This window comes from Ostrinia furnacalis, unplaced genomic scaffold (genome assembly GCF_004193835.3).
Source record: "Ostrinia furnacalis isolate ACB-3 unplaced genomic scaffold, ASM419383v2 OfSCF5820, whole genome shotgun sequence".
Taxonomy (NCBI): Eukaryota; Metazoa; Arthropoda; class Insecta; order Lepidoptera; family Crambidae; genus Ostrinia; species Ostrinia furnacalis.
Genome location: NW_021136059.1, coordinates 70,755 through 97,282, shown reverse-complemented (window position 1 = coordinate 97,282; position 26,528 = coordinate 70,755). Strand labels below are relative to the sequence as shown.

The 26,528-nt window shown below is 36.6% G+C and overlaps 1 protein-coding gene across 1 annotated transcript in view; it reads right to left on the bottom strand.

Annotated features, from left to right (window-relative positions):
- The window catches only part of RunxA (RUNX family transcription factor Runt related A), a 79,554-nt gene that overhangs the window by 44,230 nt on the left and 8,796 nt on the right, over positions 1 to 26,528 (bottom strand). Inside the window, exon 2 of the mRNA XM_028316633.1 lies at positions 19,613 to 19,727. Within this exon, the coding sequence (XP_028172434.1) occupies positions 19,613 to 19,727 (115 nt within the window). The remainder of the gene's footprint in view (positions 1 to 19,612; positions 19,728 to 26,528) is intronic.

Below are 26,528 nucleotides of genomic sequence, written 5' to 3'. Positions count from 1 at the left end.
ACCTACATGTCTATCCCACTTCGTAAATTTCACATTTTACTATTTCACTGTGGTCTTCTAATAATAGGTCTTTACTATGAAATTGCCGATATTTGCTTCAAGATTCATGAGTTTATGAATGCAGTATTTCAGTAACTATTGCTATTTAAATTCAAACCTTTATTCATAGCAAAGTATATGTTGCGTTGATCATTATAATATTATGTAGGATTTTAGAAAGAGTATCAAATTATTTTCCCTAATCTTGTCTCACTATTGCAACATGGTAAAACCTGTAAGAATCACAATTATTTATAGTTTTACGACTCTTCACGCTGTGTCATTGTTGTGACGCTTCTGTGACAAATAGACACAGTTTAACGTAACCAGCCAACTTTTCATGTCACTTTTCCGACGATTTGAGTCACAGGCAAACATGCAAATCACGCTTTATCCATTCTGCATCGGAACAAACAAACTCTACAAACAACTATTACCGGTTTCTGTAATAACAACTACAGTACGGAACTGCTCATGATTGATGCGACGACCCGATTTCAGCGGCCGCAGCACGTCAAGGTAAACATTGTGGCATCTAATGTCGTGGCAATAGGTTCTATTTTACAACAAACATGAGTAGTCTGACGTGCTTTCGACTGTACAGTCGGTGTCAAATAGGGTAAGTNATGTTGGTTGTTGTTTTTTTGTCGGGGTCACCACTTTTCCTGGCTTCGGTGGGTGGATGAAGTGTGAGAGGTTTCTTCGGAAATAATTAGAGATGTTCGGTTTTCAAATTATACTGTAGATAACCAATATGTACAGAGGTTGGTGTGCGACTGACTGAACATTGTTAAACATTTCTATGTGACACATTTAGTACAAGAAAGAATAAAGAAAATCTGATACTATGTTTTGTTTTACATTTCAATTTGGAGGTGGTGCCGAGTGCAAAAGTAAATGATGTAATATTGTGACTAATTACAATACGGTATAACCATAAAACCGGAAAAATGCCCCTTTCGGGGGGCCCCACCACACCTCCGTCGAAGTCGTAAACTTAGGATAGTCTTAATGAGCAACAAATGAAGCTATAAAAACAAAACCTTTGGAAATTATTTCCGATTTGATTAATTTTCACGTCTTATTCTACTGGCCTATTAAAAACTTTTCGCAAACGAGACTTACTAATCGTTCTTGGAAACATTTAAACAGTAAATAACAGTATCTTAAGAAATACCGAAAAAATACCGAAATTTCGGTATACCGGTAATTGAAATTTCAATACCGGTATTAATACCGGTATAAAACTTATTCCGGTATTCCATGCCCTACCTATGTAGTTGTGTTATTCATCTTAATATTTTAGAGTTTACATTGAAATATTTTATTATTTAAATAAAGATAATTTTAGTATATTTCTTATGATGTTGTGATTATGGGAATGGTTTGATAATAATAATAATAATAATAATAANAAGGATTTTCCCGCTAATGCCCGTTCCCGTGGGAATTCCTAAGTATCCTATAACCTGCCCAGGAGTATGAAGAATAATTGTACCAAGTTTCGTTAAAATCCGTCAAGTAGTTTTTGTTTCTATAAGGAACATACAGACAGACAGACAGACAGACAGAGACAGACAGACAGACAAAAATTTTACTGATTGCATTTTTGGCATCAGTATCGATCACTAATCACCTCCTGATAGTTATTTTGAAAATATATTTCATGTACAGAATTGACCTCTCTACAGATTTATTATAAGTATAGATTTAGCCATTAATTTGGCTAGCCAAACTGCTTTTATTGAGCAGACCATGGATGTTCGACCCTTGGAATCTGTTCCAAATCATAATTTAAATTACATCGTAAGACAATAGAGGATAACTCTGGCATACAAAATTCGGGTACAAAGAAATTTAACGGTTTTAATTTAGTGCATCAAAATGTACAAGGCTTCTCCGGCAAAGACTTGGAAATTGAGTTATTTATCCAAGTTTTCCTGGCCTCGGTGGATGGATGAAGTGTGAGAGGTTTCTTCAGAAATAATTAGAGATGTTCGTTTTCCAAATTATATTGCAGATAACCAATATGTACAGAGGTTGGTGTGCGACTGATTGAACATTGTTAAATATTTCTAAGTGACACATTTAGTACGAGAAAGAATAAAGAAAATCTGATACTATGTTTTGTTTTACATTTCAATTTGGAGGTGGTGCCGAGTGCAAAAGTAAATGATGTAATATTGTGACTAATTACAAGTAGGCACATCACTTCCCCTCCTTTTTTAAAAAAAAATATAATTAATATTACAGGTTGAATTAGTAGATTACATACTAGAAGAAGGTTACATACTAGTATANTGTTTTAGCGCTTACCAGTTGGCGCCACTGTAGAGTAAAGGTCCTGTCACCCGCATGATGCCAGCTATTCAGTATAAAAACAATAGCAATAATGAAGGAAATTAAATAGGTTCGAATTATCTAATAAATATTGTACTAACAGCGCTGCATTGAATAGTTCAAACAATACCAGAATAAAAATAGTAATACGGTTAATTACACCGTAACATAAAGACCTTACCAAGAAAGGTTTATAGCGGTATGTATAAATAGCTTTCTATATACTTAAACTAAGTACCTGATAGTAATTAACTTCAGACGTAAGATTTTACGAGCTGCCCCAATTCTCAATGGTTTTATCGCATCGTAAGTGTAACGGCCGTTCATCATCAAATCATTTACGCCCGTATTCCTAAATATTACTATGAGGTCTCACAGTGCGCGTAGACGCACAGTGTGAGACACGAACCAATCACAGAGCTCTCTTCAACGCTGTGCGTTCGATTTGCTGCTTCACTTAAGTAAGAATCGTTTGTGAATACGTGCGTTAGTCTTCAGTCATCAGAGGCATAGAAGATTTGGTCTACAGGGACCATACCAAACAGGTTGAGGAAGCAGAATCCTGATATTTGTACATTTATCCCATATTCTACTCTTATGATATCCACAAGAAGAGTGGGAGTCGTCCTAGTCTACTCTATACAAAATTGCTAACCAAATGACTGACGTTCCTTACTAAAAAAATATTTCAGCCAAGTAGACTATCGCCCGATTCCCATATTCAATCCTTGTCCAAATCCGGATTACAACTGTCAAATTGAATTCAGTTTTAGATTATATTTCCAAAATTTTCGATGCATTTACACTTTAATATTGTTTAAATAGTCTTATAAACAATATAAAAATGTAAAAACATCAAAAACCGCAGTTATTTTGGCCAAAAACATTAAAATTTGACAGTTGACAATCCAAATCCGTATAATTTGGATTAGGATTGAATATAGAAATCCAGCATATATCTTTACATAAGCCTACCCTAGACACGCTACACCTATCTAAGATATTCCTAGCTATTTTCTCTAGGTGCAAAATAATTACGTGCAACACACTACATAATCATCTTACGCTTCTCTTACTTTTTCTATTTGTATCTCGAAATAGATAATAGTTAAAGTCTGGTCTGCGAGCACGTAGAATTTTGTCCAATGACCCCAAGCTACCCATCCTTATCGCTCGCGCGTAATTATAATTGCTGTCGCGTTCGCACACTCACTGCGGGCGCCCGTCGCACAGTCGCGACAGCAATTATAATTACGCGCGAGCGATAAGGATGGGTAGCTTGGGGTCATTGGACAAAATTCTACGTGCTCACAGACCGGGCTTTAGTGGTATTTGCTACTAAAATTTCGCTTTGACGTACAACGTAGCGAAATCCCAGACATTTGTTAATTTATCCTAATTGGTATACCCACTGCTACAAAGATACAAACCGTGTCTGTTCACTTACCAATTAACTATTTAAGTGGATTGCTTTCGATTCACACCCGGGCCGAAATTACAGATAGTTTGTATGAAACTTTAGTGGTTTCCAATTTGCAGTTACGAGCGAAAGTGGTATTTATTGTGAGGGTCTTAGAAACGAGAAACCTCTGGATGTATTCGATGATGTTCCCAGAGGACGTGGAACAACAATCCAAGTCCTTTAAAATCCAAAGGATACACAAGATACACAATACTCGTACATACTTTTTTTGCATCAGGATTAGTATCAATAACTCATCACCCAGTTTTTTTTCGATTACTGAAAAGTAGTGGTGTATAACATAGTTTTAACACTTTTTTAGGGTTTGTTCCGTTTAAAATGATACCTAAGTAAGCTTATCTCAAAGTATGTTTTTTGTTTTTAAATTAATTTCAGTTCTTAAAAATATGTTTCATCATCATCATCATCATTTCAGCCATAGGACGTCCACAGCTGAACATAGGCCTCCGCCAATGACTTCCACATCGCACGGAAAATATGTTTGCATAAAGATAACTAAATGTATTTTCATAAAGAGTCCACCCCATACTACATTCTTATAACTATTAAACTAATGTTATAAACTAATGTATTGTCTATGAAATGTTCCAAAGTTGTTTCTTTAATAACTTCACAACACTTAAGCTGTCAACTGGTGATACGACAACTCATGTCCCAAGTCGCGGCAAACCAAACCACTCACATCAAAACTTGTGATACATTACAAAACCACATCGAGTTAAGGCAGAACTGTCAAGATGTCTGAAAATATGAACGTAGTACGCATCAAAAGACGTCACTTCTAACTGAGTAGAACTACCTTAGTACCCCGCATTACTTCACTTTATGATCAAAGATATGTTTGCCTAAATCACTAGAGACATTAGAAGGTTTGATATCAATGTTATCCAGAATTATTTGTTGGAAGGAGGGCGTAGACTTTAACACACTCTAAGTACCATGTCAAATCATCTTCATGTCATATTTATGAATGTAATGTTTTTATTGTAGATAAGTACGTTGTATTGTACCGCTCGCGCTGCCGATTTTCTTACGTGTCACTTCGCGATCTCAACATCGTATACTTACTCCGCCCGCACCTTCGTAATATTGTGATAATATAGCGATTGTATGTTGTGTGTAGCCGAGAATATACCTACCTGTGTTAAATTCTAACGGGAGTTTTCTTTTCTCTAAGTTCACTTCATAACTCGTTAGGCTAACTACAATCCCTACATACCAAAAAATCTTTAATTTAATTTAAGCCCATCACATGATTTAGCGATGGCTTTTCTTTTATTGATGCATCTGACTGTTTTATGATTAACGGCTTACTTGAACTGTACGATTACTTGTTTCAATCAAAAACTGCTCAAGATTATATCTAATCTAAAAGTTAGCCATGTTATAATTTGCCGTTAAACAACTCAGGATACTTACAAAAAAACATTGGATTGGCAGGCACTAATAAATAGAAAAAAAATCGCATAAAAAAAACAAAACCAGGTAAGCGAGTGCAACCCGTAAACCGTTAGCGCCATCTCTCCGAACTTCAGAATGCAAAAACAGCCGTAAAAACTTTAAAGTTGTAAAAATACCGAAAGGAAAATACTCAAGGAAACACCTTAATGCTTTTTACATTGTTGGAGCTAGAATCGTGGTCTCGTTGCATCGCGCCACCTTCAGTAAAGCTCCACAAACTTTGGTCGTTATAAGAAACCGGCGAACAAAAGTTACCACTAATTTTGAGGTTGTCTAGAAAAGGTAGGTAGAGTAGAGTTGTGAGAATATCGATGATTTTAATATCGGCAGATTAATATAACTATTTTATAAAAAAACAATAATAATAACATCAATATTTATGGACTACATATTTTAAAATATAATTTTAAAACGACACGGTTGATAATATAGGTATCCATCGATAGTCAAAACTATTCATCTACTTCTCGTTATTCTATCTCAGGTAGAGCCACCAAAAAGAAATAAGAAATTATGTAAAACGTCTAGGTAGGTAGGCCGCTACCAATCGATCAACGTGGAAAGCATTAGGGGAGGCCTATGTTCAGCAGTGGACGTCCTATGGCTGAAATGATGATGATGATGATGTAATACTTAATAAAGCCTACATTCATTAACCTTTCAAGCCTCGCGAATAAAAAAATAACGGTCTTAAGCGACCGCTTGGGGTTTGATGGGTAAAAATTCTTAGTGATTCCTACAAAAACCATTTTCACACAAAAAGTAAATAATAAACATCGACAAATTAAACTGGCATCACTACAAAAACTGTAACTGGACGGAACTGAAGTATTTATCCGACTCCGTAGCTTGTTCGGAGTGGCATTTTGCGAACAATAATAAAGTATTTGCTTTTCGTTCTTTGTTTACATTGGATGTTGTTCACCTGCTATTTCGGTGTTATGATACGTTTGTTTCCTTGTAGTGAGTGATTGGCACGTAGTTAAGATATTTTTACTTTCAGTCGTTTACTACGTTTACGCTAACGTACCTATACCACGTCAGTTTTAAATGTGCCTACTTTAAAATTGTTTCGCATTGTCCAAGTAAGAGTTTTTGAGAATAAAGTCTATAGTCTATTTATTGCAATAGATAGAGTAGGTACAGTTTATTGTCAACTAGCTTTTGCCCGTGGCGTCACTCTTATGAGTTTTACGCTCGTACCTATTCACAAACATTACTATGAGGTCTCACAGTGCGCGTGGACGCACAGGGTCACACACGAACCAATCACTGAACTCTATTCAACCCTGTGCGTTCGATTTGCTGCTTCACTAAAGCAAGCATCGTTTGTGAATGCGTTAGCCTATCACAGAAAATTAAGTAGGTACGTATCTATAGCCAATGTCACTTCAGAATAATGTAGCTTTTTGCTGGTGAAAGAGTTTTCAGAATCAGTTTGGTAGTTCCACTGACGAACTTACAAACTTCACCTCGCTATAATATTAGTAAAAAGATGAATATCCAAATAAGCTTACGTTACTGAAAAATGTAGTAGGATACCCTTTGTTACTACGTTTAAAATTTTTGCTGTTATCTACTTTTGGATTCGTGAATCATTTATTATCTTAGTAGGTAACTATTTACTTGGCAAATTAGTATCAGAGACATACAAAGACACAAACGTATAGGCCAATAAAAATGTATTAAGTATTAAGTCTTATTTTAACGAAGTCTTGTCTTCAGCAACTCTATAATAAGTTGGTCCGTTTTCTTTTTAAATGATTATTCCATTATGTTGCAAAAATACAAAGAGAAATAACGGTTCATCCCAAATGTGTCATTAACAATTCCGCCCGACAAATTGTTTAGGGTTATCTGTGGAAGACAGGTCTGACGAAAGCTTTTTTCTTCGGGTTGCCACATTTTTACATTCTATTTTTTTAACGGCAACCCTGTACTAAATTATGCCATTACTGTAACTGCGAAGCTGTGTGCATGACAAAATAGGTTCGTCCATTTTTACTGTCTTTTGCGGTTAATTAACCTTTGCGTAATTCATTTATGATTCAATAACGCCGAAAAACGAGGATGACACTGGCATTTTGCATTGCCGACCTAAAAAAGAAGAAAACAATCGACAAACAAAAGGGATAGAACTCAATTAGATATGTATGTGAAGAATTGGCACAAAACGCAATCATCAAACAACACGGCAACGATTTCAAATGAAATCAATTAACGGTGGTCATTAACGTGTCGGATGCATTAGAAAATAAATAATGCGCTAATTGGAATGGGAAATTGTGTTTTTAACTTTTTAGTACGTAAAGAAAAACTTTAAAACAAAAAAAAAACATTTTTCCTGCTGTTTTCGTTTGACTTATTATAATGATTGCAGACGATATATTTCAAACGTTTACTGTCCTTTGTATTTGCTAACATGTTGACTTTTCGTTTACTCACAAAATAAACTAACCAACGAATTCCATGAAAAAGTTTTTAATAAACGCTTGACGCCGAGTGAACTCTACGCGAGCGAGCGAAACATTTTGAAACACTTATCGAAATGATGTTGCAACGGAATACCGACCGTTCTGACCTACATGTCTATCCCACTTCGTAAATTTCACATTTTACTATTTCACTGTGGTCTTCTAATAATAGGTCTTTACTATGAAATTGCCGATATTTGCTTCAAGATTCATGAGTTTATGAATGCAGTATTTCAGTAGCTACTGCCATTCAAATTCAAACCTTTATTCATAGCAAATTACATGATGCTTTGAACATTATTTATGTAGGATTTTAGAAAGAGTATCAAATTATTTTCCTTAATCTTGTCTCACTATTGCAACATGGTAAAACCTGTAAGAATCACAATTATTTATAGTTTTACGACGCCTCACGCTGTGTCATTGTTGTGACGCTTCTGTGACAAATAGACACAGTTTAACGTAACCAGCCAACTTTTCACGTCACTTTTCCGACGATTTGAGTCACAGCAAACATGCAAATCACGCTGTATCCATTCTGCATCGGAACAAACAAACTCTACAAACAACTATTACCGGTTTCTGTAATAACAACTACAGTACGGAACTGCTCATGATTGATGCGACGACCCGATTTCAGCGGCCGCAGCACGTCAAGGTAAACATTGTGGCATCTTATGTCGTGGCAATAGGTTCTATTTTACAACAAACATGAGTAGTCTGACGTGCTTTCGACTGTACAGTCGGTGTCAAATAGTTCGTGACGCCCAAAGTAGCCAAAAAGTTCGCACGTCTTTGTTACAATTGGAATAAGGTTGTTTTGTAAACTTTTTGGTCACTTTGAACTGGCGAAAACTTTGGCGAACTGTTTGATGTTAACTGTACAAAACATTTCCGTCAATCTAGCAAGGTGCGACTAATGCTTCCATCGGAAGGAGTTCCAACGACCAAGGTAAAGGGTAGGTTTCGCTAATGTCCGGCACGCAACGATATTGTAAGTTGGTTAAGACTGACAGCTGAAAAATGGTTAGCAAAACTGCTTCACTGATGGACAATAAGAAACAGATATTCGAAATTTCGAAATAGTAACGATTTTATGGTAAGTAACTACGCTGAATTGCATCTGCATTGAACATCAGGTCAGAACGTGACAAAGAACTGCATATATTCGTATACCAAGTGGTACCAATGAGAATAATTTTAATCCCCTCACAGGCAAAGTGGAACACTAAAGGCCCTTGAAAACAAAGATACCTAAAAATCAGAGTGATCAGAGAGAAGATTGTCATAAAAATTGAGGCAAAGCATGCAAGAAATCTTCTTCATAAGTTCAAAAATTCTAGAGACCAAAGTCAACAATTGCTCGTTCTAAATGTAACAAGAAAAAAACTGCATCTTTCACTTGGCACGCTGGACAAAATCTCCTCCAGCTGGCCTCAAAACCAGCTAATTTATAATGCACCCTATTGCTACGTGTTAGGGCGGACAAGCTGCGTCATGTCGCATAGTAAAACGCGCGGATGACCGCAATATGTCACGCCAAGTGACGTCACCCGATTAACCGATCCAAGCTAACATAGTTGACGGTTATTCAAATGAATCGTCGTTATAAGCAGCTTATGAAGCCGTGACCCGCATGAAGTATGTAGGGGTCGTCTATGCGTGTAAGAGAAGTTTTAACCGACTTCAAAAAGGAGAAGTTCTCAATTCAGTTGGTATGTTTATAACCGAGAAACTTAGCCTGCATCGCATTTGATAGAAACACTATCATAGCTCCCACTGCCGAAAGACAACGTTAATGATGAAAAGATGTTAACGTTGTTGTATGGGCGATATTATGGCAACAGATTAGGGTAAAATGGTAAAATGGAAACGAGCTCTACCACCAAACAAACCCAGCAAAAAAACTTCCACTGGGAATCAAACCCCTCTAGATATGAGACAGGTGGTCTTACCACTACACCACTACAAACCATAGAGGCGGTTCTAAGGGAGTCTTGTTTTTGTTTGAAAACTAAAAAAGACAAATAAATTTTTATCGATATCGTTGCACTGAGAACAAATATTAATTAACTTCAGTAAGTATTCCCCGCTACAACGTACTTACTAAAGTTTACGTCATTATAGTCGGCATCATGATTATATTTTATTCTCAATTCAATAACTTAGCTTTTCAAACTAACGCTACAACTGCTTCTCAATCGATTGACAATTCTTGGAATTCAGCGAAACACACGTAAAGGCAGACTATTGGAAATTGTTTTAAGTCAGCAATTACTACTTCAGCGTCTCAGGGGACCGAAGGCAGATCGAGTTACGGTCTATTTTCCTTCGTTAGACTTATCCTATAGCTTGAAATACGAGATTGATATAATTGTAGGTACGGTACCTATGTGGTGACGGAACAATCTTGATATTTGCAAGTATTCATTCGGGACTTAGTAGACCAGAGACTAATGACAATCTAAATGCACAGATCTAGTCTTAAATGCTAATCCCTTTAACACTTAATTTGATTTTGTTCACTGGGATGAACATTAAATTGAAAAAAATAATATGCCGAGTGCATACGTCTTAATTACTGGTAACTTTTTTTTTCACTAGAAGCATTGGCTTCCTTTACGGAGCGAACTGGCTTATATTAGCTTATGCATCGCAATGCAGACTCATTCATACATGACGACTTCGTTTAAATAAAGTCGATTCGAACATGTCGTACATGCACATTAGAAAAGAAGAATAGAAACAATGAGGTTAAACAATCTTTTAATAGCAAAATCACACATAATCAGAGGAAACCAAAATAAAATAACTAAAATTTGTCAACTAAGTTAAAAGGAATTGAATGTTAACAAACAAGTCTTGCAAATCGATTAAACGCTGTCTCGGCTCGAGTTAGCATCGAATAAATGGCAAATGCAGGTAAATACTCGAGCCGAGCGGCGCGACGTGACTCGATTGCAAAGACTCTCGCAACTCGATTTGTTGGAAACGAGAAGTAAACTTTTAAGGAGTTTCGTTGGTTTATAAATAAGCTTTAAATTAAATTGCAGACAAAATATACTCTCAGATAATTAGGTCGAGTGTGTAATCTTATAACGTACTTACATACTTGGTAAAGTTTTTAATTGAGTATGTAATTAACGTAATGATTACCTACTTTTCAAGCGAGCGTACCGTAAACCCAATTTATTAAGTTTACTAGCTGTGCCCGCGACTTCGTACGCGTGAGTAAGTGTAGTAGTTTGAATAACATTTCCCGTTTTTGCAACAATTTTCTTTACTGCTCCGCCCCCATAGGCTGTAGGGTGACGTTTTAAAGCCTAAAGCCTTCCTCATGTTTTTCAAATTGGACCAGTAGTTCCTGAGATTAGCGAGTTCAATCAAAAAGTCAAAGAAAGTCTACAGCTTTGTTTTTTATTTATTTAAACTTTCATGCCAAAATAAATTTGTACATAAGGCGAACTTAATGCACTAAAGCATTCTCGACCAGTTTACCTTTGGGTTGAGCAGAAAAGAAATTTGTTTGGCGGTACTTCTAGCTTTATAATATTAGTAAGTATAGATTTGCTATATTTGATTTTTTTATTTTATTCCCTTCAAAACAACCTACCAATGACGTCAAACGTGGGCATTGGAAGCTCAATGACGTAGTTTATCAAGAGCTTTACCAGGTAATAAATCTTGAAGTTAAATTTACACTGCCTGTAAGCCCTAAAACGATATTGACCTTTCATGGCACTAATAGTTACAGGAATAAAGATTCAAATTTTCACTTTTACTTTTAAGTATCTTTTATTTCTTTGCCATTCCTTCATATGCGTATTTTTTCCAAATCAAATAAATAAGATTATTCTATGATCTATAAAGACGTAAAAGCTAAATTTAATTAGAATTAAGCTACGAGTGTACTTAGGAATGTCTGCAACAAATTGAGATCACAGATTGAATCTTCATCGATCATAAGGCCATTTCAACAAATTGATATTGGATTAACATTCCGCCAACTCGACATATTGAAATATCTTACTCAGGAGTTCATCCATGCGAATCTGTAATGCAATTTGATAGTTTATGTTTTGAGAGACGTTGAGTTACGTCGGATGCTTAAGGCTGTTCATGAAACCTAGCACCAGCCTTTAAAACAAAAGCTTTTTTTTGAGTTAATGTAACTCGACTGGTAAAAATGGCAACGCAAAGGAGGCAATGTGTTTTTTCATCAGTTTTACTATCTTATGTTTCGTACAGGTTGACAGACGTGCTAATATTTATAGAATCTGATGAGGTCGCCAAACATTATTCATATCAGTCAAACCATAACCTTATGTAGGTCGTAAGGATACGCAGTGGAGATGAACGTCAGTAACATACCTACACGTATTAATGTGGTGTTACATACATCGTAACATAATTTTATTTCTTTAATTCATAACATAGACAGAATAATAAGGACAGCCTTTGAAGTTAGGCTGCAGTTGTTTAATCGAATCTTACTAGGATCATTATAATGAGAATGAGTAAATTTTATACGCGGTAATAATAACCATTGTATCGTCTTGGATATGTTATTTGCACAAGTATACACTTTTTACAATTTTTCCTATCGCTAGAGTTTATTTTTGTTTGCATCCATAACTAACCTTGACTCTACTGGAACTACGTTTCTTGTGGCGACAACGTGAATCTGGGTGGACCCTCTCTCCAAACAAACTTTGTTTGCAAGAACCATGTTTGTATAGTAAAAAAATATCTCACATTTCTAGCGTCGCAGAATTCGTCTACGTATTTGGTATCAAACAAAAACAAACAGAAGGGAAGCTGAGATTTTTACAGGATAATTGCATCTTTGCGTAATAGGGCTAGGCGATTTCGGATTTCGTTAATTGGGTAGCTGACACCACCAATCTATTGACCTTTTTTTGGGCCTATAGATTCACAAATCCCACAATATAATTTGTAGTCTATGACGTCATCTAACGTAAAGATTCCAAAGCCATTAAAAATTCATTTTACAATTAGAAACTAATTGGGTTTTAGGACTAAAGTAAAGCTTTTTAGGGATATTGTACCTCGAATTCGAATTATAAGTAGGTGTCAATTTAGATAGGAAATTGCACAACTGAACTGATGTAGCATTTCATCATGTCTCAAAAGCAATTACTTTAAAGAAAATTTACAAAAGAGAAACTAACCTTCTCCAATATTTCAAACGTCCATAATCAATATAGATTACAAATTGATGGATGGATGATGATACATTGAAAATTGTTAGCAAGTTTTTTACTTTATATCGACTTTCATAAGCTATTTGAAAATTAAAAGGCAAAAAAGAGTAACAAAAACGTTTTTCAGCCGTGTGACATTTTATTAAATATTTGACACAAAGCAAATCTTTGCACATTTTTATGTCGAAATTTTACGAATTCCCATGCCGCCTGTGTATCCCAAGTAGGTATTTAGGGTAAAACAGCCTTCCTTCTGATCTTAACGTGATATTAATATTCCATGGCGTTTGTTTGGTGTAACAGAAGCAATAAACTGGGTAAATATGCCCGTCAGCGCTGGTCGGCAAATGTTTGCGTTTGGCACGTTATCTTCGCAGTCAGCCCGCGGTGTTGGGGTAACTAAACGGTAGGGTACAAGTGCCGGTTATGACCATCTTTGTTCCGTTTTGGTCACTCTATATTTAAACTAATAGGTATGTAAAGCGTTAAGAATAGAATATAATAGAAATAACTTTATCCAGTATAAACAAACAAATACTAAAATTCTTTTAGCTTAGCAAAAATCGTGACATGACACATGTCGTCAGGACGTGAAGCTGGTTTTCAGCGGGTACCTACCTACCAACGTGTGACGGAGACTAGAGATTACTATATATATTTATGACTAATCTATAAATTAATCTTGTTATGCATAAAAAATTTGAAAATCTTCAGTGTAAATTATTTACAACGTCATTTTTATATTTTAAAAAATTCTTATTATTTTTATTACCTAGTACTGCCATTATTATATTATTGTCTATTACTGCCCATTTCCTGCTCATTTACTGTCCCGAAGCAGTGGTAGAGCTAATACCAGGACGTAAAAAAGTGCTTTTTAAAAGCCTACTTGCAAAAATAAAATGAGTTTTATGATGTTTATTAATTTTAAACCTTTTTCAAACATTAGTGGCCACAAACAGCACCTCTACCTTAGTACTGTAATCTATTAAGCGGTTTCATTATACATAGAGGCTTATTCGGAAGATATTACAATGAGATCCTTAGATATGTATCAGGGGCGATGGTTAGATACAATCTATCTAATTTGATCGGATGAAAGCGGTTTACATGTAAGATGTGAGTTTCTTGGAAGTAAACGTAATTAATTAGATATTAAATGGTTACTTACTGGTCGATTCTGTACTGAGGACTTGTGTCTATGTGCAGTTGTATGGCAAGAAAATGTTTAATATCCAGTAACGTAGGTACCTACTCGTACCTATCTACTTGTTTATTAGGTTTTATTTTGATTTTAGAATTTTAAAAAATAGGTAAGTATTTTGTTCGAGAGACTCTTAAACTCTAGATTTTTAAAAATAATAATGAATTATTTAATCATTCTAAATTATATTAAACAAAATGATTCCGCTATCATTAAATATTAGCACTGTCCTAAAGTTAACGTTAAAAATTATTCAAGTTTAATATCATCATCAAAATAAATATTATCCTATTTTACGGTAAAAATAATAAAGGGTTAATCCTGGCCTCTTCTTTAACTTCAAATAATAAAATGTCGTTTAACGAAATATTTTTAAAGCTGTTTAAATCTTCTGAGAAAATATTTTATTTAAAAACGTCAAAAGTTATTGTACGTAAAATTTCACCTGAAAAACAATCTTTGCACCATAACGAATTTATCTACTTCCCGAGAAAATATATCAGAAAAACTCGACACATTGTCTCAGTGTTAATCTGTTTGATTAACGATCTAATTACAAACAGCAATATTGATTGGCTAAGTGTACTAACACATCACAAAATAAAACGTAAACACGGACGTACTTACGTTCTCAGCCAAGAGTGTTGCACCAAAACAACTTAAAACTACACAGAAATACAGAGTAAAGACACACAACGAGTAAAAGGCAAGAATTATTGCGTAAGTTTGAAATTTAAGTAGAGTTTCATTAATGATTTTATGTTTGTGTGATCGCTAGGTTTTTGTACAAAGCGATATAGACCACACGTGTAAACCGGCTGGCGCTGGAAGCGCGACTGGACCCATTCGGGGCGGTCTGGGCGGGCTGGGCGCCCAGCAGTCTACCCAGGTACGCCTATACCCCCTCTCCCCTCCACAAACGTAAATTACACGAATGCCAACCTGTTTCGTCTCCCCTGTTGAAGTCAGTCATCAAATCTTGCGGGAGTTGTGGAAGTGTGATCTTTGTAACGTAATAATTTAATACTCTTTAACAGCGTATGTTTATTTACCTTCGAAGACGAGATTTTTTATGTACCGATCGGGCATTAAAGATTCCGTTCTTTACAGTGTTTTTTTAAAATAAATATTACTTACTGAAAGATTTTAACAGCTCATGTAGTAAAAGATCTTTATAGTTAAATGCTCATACTTAATGCGTCTTATTTCTCTCTTAAAGTTTTACTTATTGGTTTATTAGGTCAACAGACAACTTTTTTGCAACTTCTTCAGATTGATCCCGTTGCGTGTCCACCGACTTTTATCTTTCTCCCGGGACTCTCCTAACTAAACTTCTCTTTCGCTGGTTGGGTTTTATTGGCAAACTGTAGTTCCTGGCTACACAGTTGTGGTGGGAACGTGGGGGTGGGGAATCCCCTCTACCCTTGAGTTAAATATTCACTACGGGCATATCATCTCTGGGGATTGCGTGTGTACATAAGGTTACAAGCGTATACATAGCTTTTCCGAGTCGTTAACGATCCCAGATATGAGCCAATGAATAAGTAAAAGGATTTAAAGGGCTGGGCATGAGTAATTTTTCTTCTTCTTCTTAGTCGGGCTAGGGCTTCTTCTCAGTGCTCTCTGACATGTTTTTACTATATTTAATTATCACCTACATATGACAGTTATTATTAGATTTATTTGACAAAGATTATATTATTATGATGACGTTAAGAATACATATGTATAAATGTATACTATGTATAAATAATTATTTAAGTAACTAACTATAATTAGTAAAACTGTTGTTTAATGTTATTATTAAAATGTACTATGTGTGTACGAGTATGTCTTACATACTATTTATATCAATTTTATATCATGAGCTCTTTTAAAAGCTGGAGAAAACTTGAAGCAACTATTAAAATAAGTATTCGAATTTTCGCACTTCATATTTTTAAATCTATATATATAAAAGAAAGTCGTGTTAGTTACTTCGCTTATAACTCAAGAACGGCTGAACCGATTTAGCTGAAAATTGTCAGGGAGGTAGTTTAGAGCCAGGAGAAGGACATAGGATACTTTTTATCCCGTTCGAAATTAAAAAAAAGTCTGCTTATTTATTGCCATTAAGGCGAAACAAAGTTCGCCGGGTCAGCTAGTTATTAAAAAAAATAACTTATACCTCCAAATAAATAAACAGCATCAAGTTTCCCAAAAGTAATCACCACGCCATGCTACGTCTGCGGTATACAAGTTGAACTTTCAGAATTTCATAAAAACTTTTTCTTATTTCAAATTGCCTCTTTTTTCTGCTACAGGGAATTGCGTTACAGTGCCTCGAAACATAAATATGAAACTGTTTTGATTGGATGAGCGAGTGGAACCGTTTATCTGTATTGGAGTATGGATTGTGTGGAATTACAGTGTGGTGGGAAATCGGCTAACATATAGAAGAAAAGGAAGTGGGAAAATATTTTTAGGTTCGTTCGTTCGTTTCAGCCAAATGACGTCCACTGCTAGACAAAAGCCTGCCCCAAGGATTTCAACAACGACCAGTCCAGCGCCGCCCGCATCCAGGTGACTTTCAACAGATCATCGGTCTATCTAGTGGGGGGCCAGCTCACACTACGTCTTTCGGTCCTTAAACACCACTCGACAACTTTTCTGCCCCATCACTCTCGAGAATTTTGGGTAAAAAATAAATACTATTAGGCCATCTACTATTGAACCTGATAGAGAGAACAGCTCTTTGACAGGATGATATACAATACAAACGCTTCACCTTCTTACAATTTAGTATTGATTTAATGGATGTCGCCAACTAGGGTCAAAGTTAGAACCATGTATGAAAGCTGCATTGTGAATTTCTATAAACCACTTTATGTTATAAAATATACCTACATAGGTTTTACCCTAATACGGGTTTTAGTTGTCAAAATGTTAATTGTACACCTGTTAAATAGATTTAGGTCTCAGCCTTCGACGTGCTATTCAGGTCACACGTGATCGTCTCAACTCAAGGCTCCTTGCCATTTAATTTGACAATTAATTCACTTATGTAACTTAGAAACTTTTTAAACAATTTTGTCATACAAATTACTTCTTGTAGCTCGAATTCTCACGTATTAATAAGGCCCTTTGAGGATACGTGAGCCCGCTTTTCAAGTTTGAATCTCCTTTCAGGGTCATTTTCTTACAAAACTTCATCGTTTCAAAGTTCTTTACTTAGATTAGGAAACTTTAAATGATAAATCTGTAGTGCCGAATACTTTTATTCAGTGAAACGGTCTAAGACCAAAGTTCGTAGGTCTGCAGGCTGTGCTAAGATAGATTGGCTAAGTTTGCAAGATGTTAAGTGAAATTTGCGGTCGAGTACGCCTCAGGTCGATAATACTATTACCTATCTCTTTAGCTCGACGGATTAGCAAGCTGAAGTGGCAATGGGCAGGGCACATAGTACGCAGAACTGACGGCCGATGGGGCGGCAAGGTTCTGGAATGGAGGCCGCGTACCGGAAAACGCAGCGTGGGACGTCCACCCACAAGGTGGACCGACGACATCATAAAGGTAGCGAGAAAGCGCTGGACGCAGGCTGCTACCAACCGGGTAACATGGAAAGCATTGGGGGAGGCCTATGTTCAGCAGTGGACGTCCTATGGCTGAGATGATGATGATCTCTTTATCTGGTCTTGAACCATAAATTTTTATCCAACTCTTTGACCGGTCGTGAATTTTTTTGGTTTTTCAGCCGCCAATTTAATTCAATACAATAAAAAACAGCTTTAAACCACTTAAATTAAAACAACAATATTAAGTAAAATATTGCAAACGTCTGTACTTAGATCTTAAAATTTAAGAAACGGTGTACAGTCAACGTCAAATAGTTAGTGACACCCAAAGTAGCCAAAAAGTTCGCAACACGTTTATGTTACAATCGGAATAAGGTTGTGTTGTGAACTTTTTGGTCACTTTGGATGTCACGAACTATTTGACGTATAGATGACCCAAACTTAACTGTCCCACCAAACTCATTGGCAGAGGGGCGCCACTATCGTTTAACTATACGTATAGTTTTCAGTTTTCAACATGATAAAAATCTGAACCAGCGATTCGGTATTGACGGTGGCGCCCCGCTGTCAATGTCACGGATAGGACAGTTCAGTATTTGGGATCTTTACCCTTGTTTCTTAAATTTTAAGATCAAACTACAGGCGATCACATTGTAAGTGGATTAAAGCTGTTTTTTATTGTATTGAATTAAATTGGCGGCTGGGAACCAAAACATTATGCAATCACTCAAAGAGACGATTAAAATTGATGGTTTAAAATTAGCTTATATTTAGATGATCTCTTTAAAAATATGGATATAAGGATTTTGTATGGAAATTAGCCAGATATTCAAAGTGTTGAACCCAACTCAGCTGATTCTGTTCGGGTGAAGTCGTGTCGGTTCCTGCGGCCCAGTTCTGTCAGTCTATTGATTGAGCTGTCCACACAAGTTAAGGAAAACATGTGGTTTCACTACGTTTCTAACTGACCAATTTCTGTTTGTTTTTGATGATCAAAGATTGATATTTCGAATGACGTAACACGTTTATACTCAGAAAAAATATTTTCTTTGATCAAGGAAAAATGACAGCCATTGGTCGTTGTCAGTAGGGCCACGCTATGTATTAATAAATACATCGTCCATATTTTTTCTATTGTTATAAGTATAGCCTATCTATGTTGTGTATCAAATAAAATATTCCGTTGCTTATCAGATGTTTATATCTTTAATTCTGATGAATTTTTGGTAAGAGTAAGTTTTAACATAAAATTGGTCACTTTTCATAAAAATAATGATTTTGCCAGGTTATCCGCATAGCTTTACGCTTGCCACGCAGTTCATCTATGTCATCCCTGCCGTATCACATGTTCAAGAACTGGGTTAAAGTTCATTGAAGACAGGGCATCACCCTGTTTAAGTCTTGTGACCACATAAAACTAGAGATGCTGACCGGGCCCGGCCGGGATGAAAAACATTCCAGGTTGCAATCTCTAGTACGAATTCCCGGGTCCGGTGGGTGCCTAAAAGGGCACCGATCCCGCTTTGGAATCTCTACTTGAAACTCATAAAGCCCGGTCCGTGAGCACGTAGAATTTTGTCCAATGACCCCTAGCAACCCATCCTTATCGCTCACGCGTAATTATATTGCTGTCGCGACTGTGCGATTGGCACCCGCAATGAGTGTGCGAACGCGATAGCAACATAATTACGCGTGAGCGATAAGGATGGGTAGCTTGGCGTCATTGGATAAAATTCTACGTGCTCACGGACCAGGCTTTAGCTGTTAGAGCATCTTGGACTTGAATTCGGACACATTGTCTCATAAAAATAATAAATAAATAAGTAAAGTACTCACGTCCTTCTTCTTGGCGTAGTAGAGCGCGCGCCCGCGCAGCTTGAAGTAGCGGCGCTGCCATCGCTGGAAGCTGTGCGTCTGCTTCATCAGGTAACCCTCCTTGACCACCGGCTGCGGGGAAAACAAGTTGTTAGTAGGGATGTTATGGATATGTAGTTTCGGTTATGGATACGGTTACGGATATAGGAATAATAATATACCCGTTTCGGTTACGGTTAAGGATATTTTTTTATTTCGGATATCCGAAAGTTTCGGTTACGGTTACGGATATCTGTGCTTTAGAATGCAATTTGCAATAGTTGTCCAACACGGTTGTTGGGAACCGATTGGTGGACCAACCTCTTTTTTATATTGTGTATGTTTTTTATACTTTTTTTATTACTTTTGATACCTTTTGTTTAGGCTGTAGTTTGATGTTTTTTGATAGCCGTTGTGGGCATTTTTTGCAGAAATATATCTTCATTTTAACCGAAGGTTTTTCTTATTTCCGCACGCCCGAGCGGCTGTCCGCAACAACGGTTCATTCATGGCCGCAAACTTTACATCGAATAAAAAGTAAATAAAAAATAAAAATTGATAATAGATGACATTATAAAGGTAAATAAGGCTGTTATGCTTTTACATTAAATGCTATACAAAAAACAATTTAGACTGCCTAAGTGCCTACATCCGAAACTATCCGAAACTTTTAAATCGGTTACGGTTACGGTTACGGATATTTTTTTATTTCGGATATCCGAAAGTTTCGGTTACGGTTACGGATATCCATAACATCCCTGGTTGTTAGCTGTCTACTTCAGTTACATAGTATAAAAAGTGGGTAAATGGCACCAATCCTAGTACACACGACAGCACATCAGGTTACCCATTTTTGTTGCAAACTCGCCCCTATTACAACTGCACAAGAACCCACAGTGGTTATGTTGACGTGCCGTCGTCCGTACATAATATCACAAACGTGAAAGTTTGGTGAGGATGGATTGGTGGAAGTTTGTTACTCTTCGCAAATATTTTACAATCAATAATTATCCGTCAGTTAAGTTCGCGACCTGATACCTTTTGACCTCTGTTTTATAGGAGCGTAGCTCATAAAATGTATGTCTATTGACAAGGGAGTCTACTATACCCTACCCTTAGGCTGAGTTGCACCACACAATTTTAACCGTGACTATAACGATAACCGGTGTATTTTGTATGGAGTTTGACAGATTTTTGACATTTGTCAAAGTTAAAGTAAGATGGTGCAACCCAGCCTTAAACATAAGTGCCTTTATATCCCTACCAAACACAAAACAATAATTTATAGGTAAACGAAATAAATAAAAATAAAAACACTCGTTTGTTTTACCTACCTATAATTTTAAAAAAAACTTCAATGTGAAAAGCATATTGCGAGCTAGTCCAGTCAGATATTGTTTCCGTTATTACATTAAAAATAGTATGAAACTCCTCTATAAATGCCGTAAAGAATTGATCAGAATTTAATTGGGGTTTATTATTTTAAAAAAGTCAGTTATGCGGGTAATGGAAAGCTAAAATTATTTTCACGCAATGCGGATGGTTATTACAGTTTTTCTCATAATCCTTAGTTTTGTTGAAAGCAGTTGTGATGTGCTATACATGTATGATTAAAAAATAAACAATATCGTGGCTAACTTTTAACATTATTTTTCATGTTTTATGATTTAAATCTGGTTCTTGACTAAAGATTTTGTCAAGTCCGCATTTTACTGATTCATAATTGTATCTATGGGTTCATTCATCACCGTTGTTTATTTTACTATCCCACATTATTACAAAATTGTGTGGAAAAATATAATTTACTACAAAGTAAATTACTACAAAGTAATTTTTTTTCAAAGTCGCACCACTTGGTACTACGAATCTAGTCCAGTGATAAAAGGGAACGCTACGCGCGTGCTATGTCGTAGACAGGCGCATCAGCCGCAGCTACGACACGTGCTACGCTGCTACGAACAGCTACGAAAGGCTACGAGCACGGGGTTGGAGGCCTCGACTTGTCGCGAACAGTTGAGTCGAAATACTTTTTTATTTAAACTAGCCATTCGTTTTTCATGTTGTTTGTACAAATGTAACTTTTTGCTCCAGGCTTCATGAGAGATTTTACTTCAGCTGAGAGAAATTTTAATAATTAAAATGGCATTACTATCTTCTTTAGAGTAGGCGCACACCGTTGATTTTTCGTCGGCCGATAGTTTAGTCGGGCAGTTGATCAGAGTGCGCACACTACGCCGATTCGATTTGGCCGATTCTTCATACAATTTAAAATCGGGCACAACTATCGGCCAACTAAAAATCAACGGTGTGCGCCTACTCTTAAGCTGCATCAGTTAAGTTCACAAGGAATACTTTGAATAAAAAGTGCAGTTTCAATCAAGCGTTGTGAAGATAAACTGCTACTTTTTATAATAAAAGCAAAGCGAATATTGTTATTATACCTACTTTAGCATAGTATGAAATCTGGTTAGGTAAACATAATACAAAAATATGATTTGTTTAATAGCTGTCTTTACATCTGGAACTAAATAGAATAAAGTAACAAATTAGGACTTTGCTAAATAAATCTAGACTTATAGGATCTCAATAAGAAAATCGTTTTTATGTTTCATTATTCTGATCGGTATTCTTGTATTTTTTTAACAACAATAGTTAAACATAACTGTGTCATTATAATTCAATCTATACAACTTTATGAAGAATGCTACACAACAGAATATTTTCTTAATCTCCTACAACATTGGTTCCCAAAGTGGGGGGCGCGCCCCCCAGGGGAGGCGCAAAGACCTTTAAAGGGGGGCGCGGGCCATATGTGTACTGAAGTATAAAAAACCTGCGACCGCTGAGAGAATGCGTTCCAGACTGCTCCTACAAGTTAATTAATTTCTGTGCCAATAATTTACTAAATTACGAGACATGTGTGTTTTATACATATTTCCTCTATTAACTACAAGTGTTGATATTAATAAAGCACGATACAAAAGCGCCGTAAATACGATACAGCTGGCGGCTGCGAAGAAACACCCTTAATTAGGACCCACGAAGAGCTCTTATGTTTGACGCTGTGCACAGTGCAAGATATGTATGTTTTATGGGATATATATTTTAGTGTTATTCAAGTCCTCGGGAAAACGTAGCGTAGGAAGGTATACATAGATCGTTTCATCCACGAAGACGCGCCCCACCAATTTTTCGTCGAGGGAAGCGCGGGGTGCGAAGAGTTTGACCCGAGCAATCCGAGTGTCATTATTGTAGTGTGAGTGTGTACTCATTGATAATTTAGCATGTACCGATAACACTCAAACATTAACGGAAGAATGGTGGGGTACGTCTTTGTGGATGAAATCAGCCTTTAGACAAAGTAGATAATTGGAGTAGTCGATTCATAAACTTTAACGATGGCTTCTTAAGTAAATAATGAGATCATTCTGTCGTATCATATTCTTTACTGCAATATAAGCTTACGGGTGGGCCAAACCAATCCTTTTCTCAGACATATTTGAAGGATTATCATTTTCAAAGGGACCTCATCCCTCTCCCAGTGGATAGTCGGCGTTACTGCGACCCTCTAATGGACGCTAAGAGTACCATTACTGGGGTAACGTCACCGCCCAAGATACACGCGGGATAAGCTGTTAACGTCTTTTAACTAATCAAAAATAATGGAAAAACTTCGCGTTTAAGTGGATGGCGAATAAAATTACATTTAATTTTAAATGCAACATCAGGCATTTTGGAAAAACTGGGGTTGAAAGTGACGAGGCTATAATTTGAAGATATTTTATTTTATTTTAATTAAGATACCATGAAAGTAGAAGTTTTTTTTAGTAGAACAAAAATTTTTCATTTTACGTTTTATCAAGGACTACATGTTTAGACACGTTAGATGACTTTGAAAATAAGTGTTCCCTCAAAAATGCGCGTACTCAGTCGTACTACATAATATTATTGTTTACCTCCTCAACAAAAGCAAACGAGCTACATTGCATCGAAGACTACTCCAATCAATTACCGTCTTTGCAGGCCTACTCTGAAACTCTATTCACATTATTTCGGATCTGTCTGTCACCGTCGCTCATGCCGGCATCCTGCTTTGTATAAAAGGGATGGCAACAATCGAAACTTCGAACGTTTTCGGAGTAGCACCGCTGTTCTGGCACCGCGCCAGCGCTACACGGCACGATAATGTTGTTCTGGGCGGTCGTTACTCCCAGCTAGGGATGTGACCACAATAGGTTAACCTAATTAACATGGCCTACGGGAATGTAAATGAGAGGGCACAGTCGAATGGAAGCAGTAGAATGTGTCTAGCCTCTTACCTACGAGAGGCACCTAAGTCAAAAGTCACTTCTCAATACGGGTGGCGTCTATTGTTGTTTTGGCAAAACCAATGCTAAATCACGGTGTACGACAAAAAAAACAATAAAATTGCAAATTAAGTGTAAATTGCGCTGGTAATTATGAAACTACATTAGTTGCAGAATATAATATTCCTCAATACCGTAAGTCTCATACTTTTTAAAATATACTCAACATCAAATAAATCGCACCTTCCGCGACGCGAACTTTAAAGATTTTCTTCTGACACAATCATGGTGCCCCAACAATATTGGTGTTATTTGAAAGCCCAATAAATAAACTTAAAGAAAAACACATTTAATTTTTTTATAAACAATTTACAGGTACCATAAATGTGATTTGAAAAAATGCCTCACTTGGGGCTCCCCTCTGGGATCAATTAGACCAGTTTTTGGGGTTATAGAACCAAATAATGATTTTACGTGTCCTTTTTAACAGATGGATAACGATTAATCCCAATTTAACAGTTTTATAGCCATAAAAGTTGGCTTAAGCGTAACTACCTATTTTTTGAAGAAGTGACTCTGGATCCTTCTAAAAACACATTTTTGGGATAAAAACCTTTCCTTTAATGAAATGAAGGTTAGAACTANCTACAGGAAGATCTAAGTAGTATAGCTCGGTGGTGCGAATCGAATAGGATGCAACTAAATATCAATAAATGCTTTTTTGTCAAATTTACAAGAAAACACCATGTTATAAAATCCAGCTATTCTATTGGGGGTGCAATGGTAACAGAAGTTGACCATATTAGGGACCTAGGCGTGATAGTTGACAAAAAACTAACATTCGTTCCACATTTGGAATCTGTCACAAAAAAGGCTTCTCGCATGCTAGGATTCATAATTAGAACAGGTAGGGGTTTTCGCAGGTTGCAAACAAAAAGATTGTTGTACAATTCTTTGGTCCTAAGTATTGTGGAATACTGCAGTGTTGTGTGGCGACCACATTACGCGTGTCACTCCCTGAGGTTAGAACGAATCCAGAAAAGATATCTGTGGCATCTCGCTCACTCGTCCAACCAATGTAGGAAAGGGTCTTCTTACAAATCCAGATTAATACATTTTAAATACACCTCCTTGGAAAAACGTCGAACTATATTGGACCTTACTTTCTTGTACAAATTATTCAATAATAAAATAGATTGCCCCCAGCTGCTAAATAAATTTAATTTTAGAGCTCCTCGTAGAACCCCCCGAACCCAAATTCCTGCATTGGTTCCACCTTTTCGCTCCACAGTATTAGGCTCAAGTTCCTTTGTTCCCCGTTTGAGCAGACTTCTGAATTCTCACGGAGGTACCACTGATATTCACGCCACAAGTCTCATAAAGTTCCGAAAGCACTTGGAAGAAACCATTGTCGGTGAGTAGTGTTTTTTGTAACTCTTTTTTCTTTTAATTTATAATTGTCTACCGGTCTAGTTTCAATCATTTCAGTAAATTTATAATAATTGATGTTACTAATATATTGCATGCGGTGTTTACCTTAAATTAATTGTGCATTAACCTTTGGCGTGCTATTGAGCCGCGCAAAACTGCACCCGCCAACTGCTACGGTTTTCAAATGATGTTTCAAATGACAAAGTAGTCTTGTCTTAGATCTGAGACATAGCAGTTGACAGAGGTTGCACAGATCTGAGACAAAGCATAGGAGAGGTTAAGTTATTACCACTGTGGCTGTATGTATACTGTGTAAGCATCAATGTAACAATTTCTGGTAAACCAAATAAAATAAATAAAAATAAATAAATAAACTTTCGTTCGTTCGTTTCTGCCAAATGACGTCCACTGCTGGACAAAAGCCCCAAGGATTTTCATAACGACTGGTCCTGCGCTGTCCGTATCCAGGTTCTTCCCGCGACCTTCACAAGATCGTCGGTCCACCTAGTAGGAGGCCTGCCCACGCTATGTGTTCCGACCCGTGGTCACCATCGAGAACTTTTCTGTCCCATCGTAACATTATGGATGCAATAAATCAGTGTTTTTCAACCTGTGGGTCGCGGCTCTCTGGGGGGTCGCCCCTATAAAAAAAACTGCCTCAGTAAAAAAACTTACAAAGACTGATTTATCCGAAATCTAATTATTATGCAAAATGTTTTATGGATTGAACTATCCAGTCCCTACAAACATCTTTGTAACATTATAAAATGCATGAAAAAAAGCGAATGGTCGGGGGGTCGCCAAAATTTTTTTCATAATAGGGGGGTCGTGTCATGAAAAAGGTTAAAAAACACTGCAATAAATTATTGAGTAAGTTTAAATATCAGTGTTGTGAACCCATCCTTAGGGACATGTACACAAATCTTAATCCGTCCCAAAAATGACAAGATTTCATTTATAACACACGTGCACCGTTCTTTCAAGTGTTATAAATATTCAACGCATTCGAGTTGTGAGAATCCCAACTAATATTATAAATGCGAAAGTAACTCTGTCTGTCTGTCTGTCTGTCTGTTACGCTTTCCCGCTTAAACCTCGCAACCGATTTTGATGAAATTTGGCATAGAGATAGTTTGAGTCCCGGGAAAGAACATAA